Source organism: Artemia franciscana, chromosome 5 (assembly GCF_032884065.1).
Source record: "Artemia franciscana chromosome 5, ASM3288406v1, whole genome shotgun sequence".
NCBI classification, from domain to species: domain Eukaryota; kingdom Metazoa; phylum Arthropoda; class Branchiopoda; order Anostraca; family Artemiidae; genus Artemia; species Artemia franciscana.
Window position 1 is genome coordinate 47503706 of NC_088867.1, and position 11829 is coordinate 47515534.

The following is an 11829-nucleotide window of genomic DNA, read 5'->3' on the forward strand; positions in this document are numbered from 1 at the left end:
AACTGGACCGGATCTGCTCTCTTTGGGGGAGTTGGGGGGACCTGGTTTGGTAATTCGGAAAAAATTAGAAAAAATGAGTTATTTTTAACTTATGAACGGGTGATTGGATCCTAATGAAATTTGATATTTAGAAAAGACAAAAAAAGGCCCTCGTTGAATTGAATAGTTTTACAAGTTCTAGTAATTTGGCAGTGAATATTTCAACAACAAATTTCATAACATTTTTGTCAAAAAGGAGTTCCATGTGTTTTAGATAATAAAATTGTTTTAATGGTGAATTTTTAAAGCAGATAAATGGTGTTAAATGCTTAGGCTTTAGTCTTTATTTTAATTTAAGCTGGAAATCGCATTGTGATCTTATGACAGTTAAGATTTCGAGAAGTTTGTGTGTAATAAGAAAACAGGAAAATTAACTACCGGCATTTATTATATCATTCTATTGTTTGCCCTTATTCATTGTATGGTTGAATGCTATAGACTAGTGGTTTTATTTCAAGTGTTAGAAAGGTTCAAATCTTACAGAATAAAATAGTTCGTTTTTATTTTTATTTTTATTATGTTTTAATAAAGATTGCCGGAAATAAATCGTGCATGCTTTACATTGAAACAGAAACTTAAGTAGTAGGATTATACCAACTGAAGCATACTGGCGACTATTAAGTGACGATATCCAAAAATAGAGACACTTCGTTCAACGTCTAAATGTTCATTTACCAGGACATTACCAAATGCATAATATCAGCCAGGCCGCAGAAGATTTGGTAGATATTGGACAACAAGGCTCAATTTTGGAAGTGTATTTTCGACCCAACAAAGCGTTAAAACAAATGAAAAAAAGGAATTTCTCTATTATTGAGAAATGCTTGATCATTATAGTTGGAATGGCAATAACATTACATGGGAACAAAAAATCTGTCAATTACGTGTCATTGGACGAATTGACAATGTAGATTTTGTGGATTTTCCCGAGTGCTTCTATTGGCGAGTACTTTTGTATCATATGAAGAATGCAACAAGTTTTGAAGATTTTAAAACAGCTGATAACATTGTTTATTCCACATACAAAAAAGCATGCCTCGCTCATGGCCTTGAATTCAACGATAAACAGTGGTTCGACGCCCTGGAAGAATTGACACTGTCCAACATACCTTCTGTAATGTGAATACTCTCCGTACAGATTCTTGTTTTTGGTAATCCTGCAGATCCAAAAGCTCTTGGGGAAAGATCCAATAATCAGTTGACAGAAGTTTTATTTGTCATGCGTGAAAAATAATTTATCTGAAGATCTTGCAGTAAAGCGTGCTTGTCGCATTGTTGCATCGAAGTTAAATACAATGGAAATAGAAGGTCGAAGATTTAGTTTTTAGGTGGAACAATGTGGCATGGACAACATCAAGACCAATGAAAATGATAAAAGCTTGGCATTTCTAAATTCTATTGAGTCAGCTGCTACTTGAGATAGTATGTACCGACTTCTGGAAGGAAAACAACTTAAGATTTTTAATAATAGCTTACAGGCTGTCAATGATCCTAATTATGTCGGATATTCTTTCATAAATGGACCAGGTGGCACCGAAAAAAAAATGGTTTATAAAGCCTTGCACCACATTCTGTGCGGAAAGAATCACAAAGTAAAATGTATGGCTTATACGGGAATAGCATCAACTTTATTGTCACTAGGACTAACAACACACAAGACCTTTGGCTTGAAAGTTCCACTTTCCTCAGATTCCGTTTCAAGTATAAGACCTGGTTCAAGAGAAGCATTAGAATCAGCTCAAGTAGATGTTCTCCGTCAAACAGTTCGTGGTAACGAACTGTAGTAAGGAGCGACCCGGCTCAATAGTAACCAAAACTCTAAAAAATGGAATTTTGATACCAATACCTACATCAAAAGAATCGCATTTTAATGCTGATTTTAAATATATAAGTTTCATCAAGTTTAGTCTTATTCATTAAAAGTTACGAGCCTGAGAAAATTTGCGTTATTTTAGAAAATAGGGGGAAACGCCCCCTAGAAGTCATAGAATCTTAACGAAAATCACACCATTAAATTCAACGCATCAGAGAACTCTACTGTAGAAGTTTCAAGCTCCTATCTACAAAAATGTGGAATTTTGTATTTTTTGCCAGAAGGCACATCACGGATGCGTGTTTATTTTTATTTTTTTATTTTTTTCCCAGGGGTGATCGTATCGACCCAGTTGTCCTAGAATGTTGCAAGAGGGCTCATTCTAACGGAAATGAAAAGTTCTAGTGCCCTTTTTAAGTGACCAAAAAATTGGAGGGCACCTAGGCCCCCTCCCACGCTAATTATTTTACCAAAGTCAACGGATCAAAATTCTGAGATAGCCATTTTATTCAACGTAGTCGAAAAACCTTACAACTATGTCTTTGGGGACGACTTACTCCCCCACAGTCCCCGTGGGAGGGGCAACAAGTTACAAACTTTGACCAGTGCTTACATATAGTAATGGTTATTGGGAAGTGTACAGGCGTTTTCAGGAGGATTTTTTTGGTTGGGGGGAGGGGTTGAGAAGAGGGGGATATGCTGGGGGAACTTTCCATCGATAATTTGTCATGGGGGAAGAAAATCTCCATGAAGGGAATGCAGGATTTACTAGCATTATTAAAAAAAACAATGAAAAAATAAATATGAAAAAGTTCCTTCAGCTGGAAGTAAGGAACAGCATTAAAACTTAAAACAAACAGAAATTATTACCCATATGAGGGGCTCACCTCCTCCTAATACCTCGCTCTTTACGCTAAAGTATTTTTAGTAATTTCAAATATTTATTCTACGGCTTTTGTGATTCAGGGGTCATTCTTAATGAATTGGGACAAAGTTTAAGCTTTAGTGTACAGAGCGAGGTACTGACGAGGGGGCAAACCCCCTCATATATGTAATAAAAATGTGAGAATACAAAAGTTCTTTACGTAAGCTAATTTATAAGTTACGTAAATCTTTTACTAATTAAAAAGATTCGTAAAAAATTAAAAGTTCTAGTTGCCTTTTTAATTAACCAAAAAATCGGAGGGTAACTAGGCTTCCTCCCCGCTCTTTTTTTCTCAAAATTATTCGATCAAAATTATGAGAAAGCCATTTAGCAAAAAAAATTCAAATTTCGTTTTAATTATTCCTCTGCGGAGAGCCAAAATCAAAACATGCATTGATTCAAAAACGTTCAGAAATTAAATAAAAAAACAAGTTTTTTTAACTGAAAGTAAGGAGCGACATTAAAACTTAAAACGAACAGAAATTACTTCGTATATGAAAGATGCCGCTTCCTCATCAACGCCCCGCTCTTTACGCTAAAGTTTATTACTGTTTTAAAAAGAAGAATTGAGAGAAAGAGTCAAACTTTAGCGTAAAGAGCGGGGCGCTGATGAGGAAGCAGCCTCTTTCATATACGAAGTAATTTCTGTTCGTTTTAAGTTTTAATGTCGCTCCTTACTTTCAGTTAAAAAAAAACTTGTTTTTTTATATTTAATCTTGACGAAACACCCATGCTTCCAAGCTTCCATGCTTCCATGTTTCCATAAACCTGTTTATGAGGAATTTGAAACTGCTTCTGTGGTGTTCGATAAGTTCATGGACATATTGCAGTCGATGTTTGAGAGAACTTACCCAGTAAAGAGCATGAAGGTGAAGAAAAAAGATCCCCAGAAACCAGTGGCGGATCCAGGTGGGGGGCACGGAGGGCGCGCATCCCCTCCCTAATGTAGAGGTGGATTGTGGGTTAGGACCGCTTGCTATGGTTCTGGCTGGGACGAAAGTTATTTTGTAATTGGTTTTTAGTAGTTTTCCATAAGTTTTTAATCGTTAAGATTGTTTCTTTTAACAAACAAGTTTGAAGCAAAGTTTCAGTTACTTTGTGTGGTCTCTGTTAGATTTTACTGATAACGCATACTGCCTAAAAGTATTTCTCAAGGGAATATGTCTATATTAAGACAAAAGCCAACTGGGAGGTGAAAATCTTCATTTCGTAATAACAAGGAAGGGAAATTTAAAATCTCAACTTCTTTGACGAAAGTAAAACAGTTCAAAATAGGAATGATACCTTTTTATTGACAGTGAATAGATATACAATTATTTAACTGGATATTTCGAACACATATACAAATATCCAGTTAAATAATTTTTTATCTATTCACTGTCAATAAAAAGGTATCATCCCTATTTTGAACTGTTTTACTTTCGTCATGGAAAGGCAGTGTGGTATTCGAAGTTTTCAACTTCTTTAGGCTGTCGAAATGATATTTCAGGATTGTGCTGTTACAATGGGGCTGAAAAACTTAATATTTAAACATTTATTTACTGTCAAAAACATGTTCTCGAGTCTTGCTATGGCAGTCGGCACAGAGACAAAGAAATTGATATCATTGCTTTTTTTGGCTGTCATAAAATTTGAGTTTACCTCTTTTGTGAAGCGGGGTGGTTTTTTCAACATTGTTGTTTTGAAGGGGATTTGTGTAATAGAAAGAAAATGTATGAGAAGTGCAAACATATTATTAATTTATGTTTTGGATTTCGCTGAGCAAATGGTGGCCAATTTACAGCTAATTTTTATCTTGTTAAAGCTCTACATAATATGGCATATTACCTCCTCTGTTCATCCTAAAACATTAAAAGAAAGGCCAAACTCTTTTGAAATGCATGAACTTTAATAAAGTCTAGTATAAATATCCAATTAAAACTAAGTATATGAGTCGAAATACTCCTTCAAAGGTCGGAGTAGTCATTTAAGAAAAATAGATTTTTGAAAAATTGTTTTTAGAAGACGGCAAATAATTTTTTTTTTCTAACAGGTATAGATGGGTCTCTGACTTCTTAGTTTGAATCAGTGGAATGACATCGATCTTTCAAACGTTTACTGATGATTTGTTGAAAAAAAGTGAAAATTTACACAACTTGAGCTGATTACAGAAATGGAATATTTTTTCAACTACAATATTTTTTCAGAGTTTCTCGCCTTCTCAATACCAGCCAGTCACAAAATATAGTTACATTTTTGTATAGGAGTTGCATATATTTGTTCATAAAGTTGTATAAACTGCTATATATACCGCTGAGGAGTTTTAAACTAAATTTTGATACATGCTATCTAATCATATGTCCATGATTGGTTGTTTATAAATCAAGATTTTTACAGGAGAACTCTCTTACTTGAACCGATGCTTCACACTTTTATTGCACCTGGTATTTACCAGATGACATATAGCGATCGGAATTTCAGTCGGTCTGTCTGTCCCGGTTTTGCTAGTTTGGGCACTTCCAGATAAGACGATAAAATTTTTTAGATTAGAAAATTTTTTAAAATTTTATCTAGAACGATAAAATTTGGCAGGCGTATCAGGGACCAGACTAGATCAAATTAAAAATAGTCTTTTCCTCGCTTCGACCATCTGGGCGGGAGTGGAGGTGGGACGGTTAATTCGATAAAATTAGAAAAAAATGAGGTATTTTAACTTACGAACGGGTGATTTGATCTTAATGAAATTTGATGATTAGAAGGATATTGTATTTCAGAGCTCTTATTTTAAATACCGACCGGATCTGGTGACATTGGGGAGAATTGGACGGGGAAACCTGACATCTTGGAAAACGCTTAGAGTGGAGAGATTGGGATGAAACTTGGTGTGGAAAAATAAGCACAAGTCCTAGTTACGTGATTGACATAACTGGAACGGATCCGATTTCTTTGGGGGAGTTAGGGGGGGGGGCTAATTCGGAAAAAATAGAAAAAATGAGGTATTTCTAACTCACGAACGAGTGGTCGGATCTTAATGAATTTTAATATTTAAAAGGACCCTTTAACTTTGACACCTTTTTAAATCTCGACCGGATCCAGTGTCATGGGGGGGACTTGGGGGAGCCCGAAAATATTAGAAAACGCTTAGAGTGGAGAGATCGGGATGAAACTTGGTGGGAAGAATAAGCTCAAGTCCTAGATACGTGATTTACATAACTGAACCGGATCTGCTCTCTTTGGGGGAGTTGGGGGGACCTGGTTTGGTAATCCGGAAAAAAATAGAAAAAATGAGTTATTTTTAACTTATGAACGGGTGATTGGATCCTAATGAAATTTGATATTTAGAAAAGACAAAAAAGGCCCTCGTTGAATTGAATAGTTTTACAAGTTCTAGTAATTTGACAGTGAATATTTCAACAACAAATTTCATAACATTTTTGTCAAAAAGGAGTTCCATGTGTTTTAGATAATAAAATTGTTTTAATGGTGAATTTTTAAAGCAGATAAATGGTGTTAAATGCTTAGGCTTTAGTCTTTATTTTAATTTAAGCTGGAAATCGCATTGTGATCTTATGACAGTTAAGATTTCGAGAAGTTTGTGTGTAATAAGAAAACAGGAAAATTAACTACCGGCATTTATTATATCATTCTATTGTTTGCCCTTATTCATTGTATGGTTGAATGCTATAGACTAGTGGTTTTATTTCAAGTGTTAGAAAGGTTCAAATCTTACAGAATAAAATAGTTCGTTTTTATAGATAATGATATTCAGTCTGAAAATAGCACGTTGAATTGCCTTACAAGTTTGAAAATTCAAATTATTTATTAGTTACGTGATTACCAGTTAATAATTTTCGTATATCAATGTTTGGATAATTGTTCAGCGAAGGTATTTTGGAAAATTTTTAGAGCTAATTCATCTTTTCACTGTTATGAGACTAGGAATGCATATGACCTTGCATCTGAGCTCCGGAGTACTCAACGTGCTGCGTTTCTTCCTCGTTTTGCGGGATAGGGCGTGTGGAGTTCCCTCCCAGATAGTATTAGGCAGGCTGAAAATGTAAGCCAGCTCAAGAGTAGGTTGAGGCGTTACCTTTTGGGTGATAATTGAGAAAGACTGTTTCTGTTGCTATTTCTATTTCTATTTTTTATTTATTTTTATTTATGTAGTTGTTGTAAATCTGTATAATAATACATTTGTAGCCATTGTAAACAAACCTTTGAGTTTTTGTAGATGGTTGCTGTAACTTTGTTTGAGCTTTTTTTATGTTAAATAAATTAATTTGATCTCATTTTGATCTGAAAACTGACCCGTTTCTGTGATCTTTGAATTATGCAGGCTAAACTTAGTTTTGACAAGCTTTTTGAAGAAACTAATTGTCACCTGGGTAGACAAACTGAGGTCCGGGAGAACAAAATTAGGTCTAGGAGTGGAAGTGACCCCTCTGCCCCATAGTAAATTACGCCCCTGGTCTAGGTAATAACATCAATACAGAAACAATAATTCGGATTTATCTGCCAAAAAGTAACCCATAAAAATAACCCAGCTCATTGTAAGGAATAGAGAGAGGATTGAACATGGATGTTTGGGATTTCTGGTTAAGGACCACTTCGTAGCTAAAGAAGGGAGGACCTATCAGTTTGGGTAGCAGGGACGGTGGAATCGCTTACCCGTGAGCTGGAAGGCATTTTGATCTTCCGAGTTTATATAACTATAATTTATGGTTTTTGAACCTTTTCACCAGTTATCAGTTGAGATTCCGACTCGTGTTACAGGACAGGCTGCTACACTTATTGAAAATATATTTGCTTGATCGCGGGTACTGCATAGCTTTCATGGTGACATTATAGTGAGAGAGGATTCCGATCACTTCTCTACAGTAGCAGTGACTTTATATTGATATGTGAAAAAGCAGAACAGGACAAAGGTTAAAAGAAAGCAACTAAAAAAGAGAACCTACAGAAGTTTACGGAAGAACGAAGTATCGTGTCATGGAAACCAGTTTATGAGAATCTGAAAATGCTTCTGAGACATTCGATAAGCTCATGGACATATTGCAGCCGATATTTGAGAGAATTTCGCCCAGTAAAGAGCATGAAGGTAAAGAAAAAGGATCCCAGGAAACCTTTGGTAACTGTGGAACTATTAGAAGTAATTAGAAAATGAAATGCATTGTATTTGAAATACTCAAATAGTAACCATAGTCAGGATCTAACTGAATTTTAACAAATCCGTAATCAAGTAAATTGGCTAAGGTGATCATGTATCCGCGAATATTTAAAGAAAATAAATACAATCCGAAAGCGACTTGGAGTATAATAAAAAAGTAGTCAGAAAAAATTTCGGGAGGAGGAGTCAAACTCCCCCCCCCCCTGATATGGCTTTGTATGTGGGTATGCATAGACAACTATGCACTCATTTCAATGTTGAAATTACGTCCAAGAGAGCACTTTAATTCTCTTATTCAATAAGGTAAGCAAACAATGCAATCAATTGCAACAATATTGAGCGTGTTGTTTACTTGTCTCATTAAATTACCACCTTGTTGATGCCATGAAGATTGCAATGAACGTTTAGAAGTACCAGAGTTTCGTTTGCAATTATCATAAGAGTAATTAAGGAGCGTTTGTTCTTATGACTATAGTGCATAAAAAATAAGAAGGAAGACAATTATGCAATAATGAAAACAAACTTGTTTCAAAAATGCTCACCTTTGTTCATTGCAAACTTTTTAATCCATTAAAAAAACTTGCAGTTAAAAAAAGTGTTAGCATATCAGGTGGGACAAAATCCAAATTGAGTTTGGAAGAGCACTGTGACACGACAACTAGATAAAAAGAGGATTGCACAAGTTTGCCTTAGTGTGATAACAAGAGTAATTCAATAGTCTAATTAAGTGACAGATTTTGAGAAGGCCATAGGAATATCCAAAGAAGGAGACGAAAAATAACTTCATGGGGATTGCTGAGAGAATATTTTTGGGCTTCAAAACCTTTCTCAAAAGTGAAAGGTGAAAATAGGCATTTTTGATTGTTCACTAGTTATTTGGACGATTATTTCAGTGGATGAGCCGTGGATACGAGCCGAGTAATCCCATAAACTATATTCTTTCTTATCAACGAATATAGTCAGAGGAGAGGGGGGCGTGTAGAGGTATCCACAAAAAAGTGAGTGAACACAATTAAGAGCTTCCCCCACAAATTTCAATGTTTTTGCCACCTTTCCCATATATTTCTAATTTTTTTATTTACTTCCTCTTTTACCTTGCTAAGTGTTTTTGTTTTGCTGCTTTGATTCAACCTTAAATTTTTTTTTTTTTGGTCTGCCATGTGACTAGTGGTGCCGATATTAAGGGAAGCTTGTCTTTTATAAAAATTAAATTGAAAAAAAACAAACAATTTTTTTTTCAACTGAAAGGAAGGAGTAACAGTAAAACTTAAAACGAACACAAATTATTACGTATATGAGGGGGTTCGTCCCTTCGTCAATACCACTCTCTTTACGCTAAAGTTCGAATTTTCTTTAATTCTTAAAGAGCAACTCCTGAATCACAAAGACCGCTTAACAAAAATGAAGAACTCTTTGGAAAGTGCTTAAAAAAACTTTAGCGTAAAGGGCGAGGTATTGACTAGGGGTTAAACCCCCTCATATAAGTAATAATTTATGTTTGTTTAAGTTTAAATGTTGCTCCTTACTTCCATTTGAAAAAACTTTTTTTAATTTAATATCTGGTCATTTTTTAAATAATGCTGGGAATTCCAGAACCCCCTTCATAGAAATGTACCTTCTCCCATGAAAACTTCCTTTAAAGAAAGATTCTCCCACGTAACCCCTCCCCGAGACCCCCCCCACTTGAAAAAAATCATCAGTGAAAACGTCTGTATACTTCCCAATAAATAATACTATATGTAAACAATGAGCAAAGCTCATAACTTGCAGCCCTTCCTCCGAGGACTGTGGGCTGTTTTATTGCTTGAGTCTTTGTTATATGATATTTCGTCTATTCTGAACAAAATGTATGTATAAAAAATTCAAGAGCTAAGATCCTACGTAATTTATTTTGTTTCCTTTCCCTTTCCCCCTCTTCTGTTCCCCCACCGACTCCCTCAATGTCACCAGATCTGGTCGGGATTTAAAATAAAAGCTCTTTTGGCCATTTGTGATCTTTCTACTAGGGGGGTGGGGGGAGTTTTTACCATTCTTTAATTACTTTTTTTTGTAGATACTCGTTTTTGACAAAATACAGCTGTATTGCTTACAAGTGAAACTCCTATTTCCAATACAAGTAGATGTTCATCTAATTTTTGTCAAATATCTATCTTATCTAAAATTGGTAAACAAACATAAGGACTGAAAAGTTTTCTTAATCTTTGTCCTGTTCCTAAGAATGTTTAGTTTCAAAGAATATAATAGTTTCTAAGAATAAGAGCTCCAAAAAAACACCCGTCGTTCCAAGATAATTATCCTTCCTGGTTCTTTTTTTGGGGGAGAATTTTGTATGGAAATTTTGTCTTCTAAACTTTCACTTAGAAGGTTGGGGGGGGGGATTGGGTAAGCATTCTAAAGGCTACTGTCACTTGTTTTTCGTAAACGAGGTGTGTTTTGAACACTGTTGTTTAATTTAGTTGAATCGTCGATTAAAAACAAATATAAAATAAGATCACTATATTGATCAGGACGAATGTAAAGAATAATGAAAATAAATTGACTGTTTAATATATAACGTAGTTACTTCCTGTAATTGTTAGTAATTTAAAATGCAAGATTTAATTTAACAGATTTGTTGTCCCTTTCAATGTTATGATTACAGAAATTAATATCATTAGACCGTCCTAGAGGCATCTTTTGACTATTTTGAACCAAAATGACTATCCCAAAATGTTAATTAATTGTTTTTCAAAGGTAATGAGGGACGGATGAAATCGAAGAGTGAGAGAGAGGGCCAGTTGCCCTCCAGTCAATTTTGATATAGTCAGCGCAATAGCGCTGTCTAAGCAAAGAGCGAAATTGGCTGTATGTATTATTTTTTTTCATGTGTTTTTTTATTTTCACCAAGGCACTTCGTTTGGAAGGAAATGCCGTAGAAACCTCGATTATAAATTAAAAGCCCCAGTTCTCTTTATAAGAGTTAAAAATAAAAGGGGACAGCCTTCCCGTTCTTCCACGCACTTTTTCCCCAAAGATATCTGATAAAAATTTTAAGACAGCCATTTTGTTCGAAATAGTTGGAAAGTCCAATATCTATGCCTTTGCTGATGACACAGCCCCCTAAACTGAATAACCTGGGGAATGGGTAATAAATTATGCAATTGCCCACTATTTTACTTGTAGTTTTTCTTATTGGGAAAAGGGGGCTGATTTGATCTTTGGATTAAAAAAAGGTGAAATATTTTCAGGTGAAGCTATCAGAGATTGTTGAAGGGAGTGTTGAGCTAAACTAACACACATTATGCCCAAACAGGTTGTCAAAAGGGTATATCTAAGGACTGGCTTAAGGTGTTCATTTGGAATTTTCAGGGCACGATGAAGCGGATATTTGACTTACCAAAAGGCAGTAATTGCACGCTACTACTACTAATACCTTTACTACTACTACAGTAGTATATGACCTTATATTTAGCTTTCAGCTCTGTACATTTGATAAGGAGTAAGTAGCACCTCAATCCCAAGGTGATTTCACGAGGAAAACCCAGGGATGTTTTTGTCAAACAAAGGAAGGTCATTTGGGGAAAACCCCAATTACATGATGCCCTAAACTTTTTAGTCATAAAATGAGCAATTAGTATTCTATTCTTAATAACTTCCCAGCCTAACAATACTTAGCTTCCTTATTCATCATGAGCCTTACACCCTGTCTATGCACCGCATTTTTCCTGCATGAGTAAACAAATTCTATATCCTCTATTTTCATGCTTCCTACCCCTGGAATATGAGTTTCTGAAAATCCTAATAAGTCCAGTGCTAATCTTCTGAATTCATAAGTCAAAATATTAATACAATAATAATTGTTTACGTCATATCATTCTAAATTCGAATTTTCATGTTCATTCAAGTTCAAGTTCAAGTACCTTTTAT

The 11829-nt window shown here is 35.0% G+C and overlaps 1 protein-coding gene across 1 annotated transcript in view; it reads right to left on the bottom strand.

Annotated features, from left to right (window-relative positions):
* LOC136027508 (serine/threonine-protein kinase OSR1-like) overlaps window positions 1-8490 on the bottom strand; it is a 92910-nt gene extending 84420 nt beyond the window's left edge. The window contains exon 1 of the mRNA XM_065704823.1: window positions 8466-8490. Within this exon, the coding sequence (XP_065560895.1) occupies window positions 8466-8475 (10 nt within the window). The 5' untranslated portion in view covers window positions 8476-8490. The remainder of the gene's footprint in view (window positions 1-8465) is intronic.
* Window positions 8491-11829: the final 3339 nt, after the last annotated feature.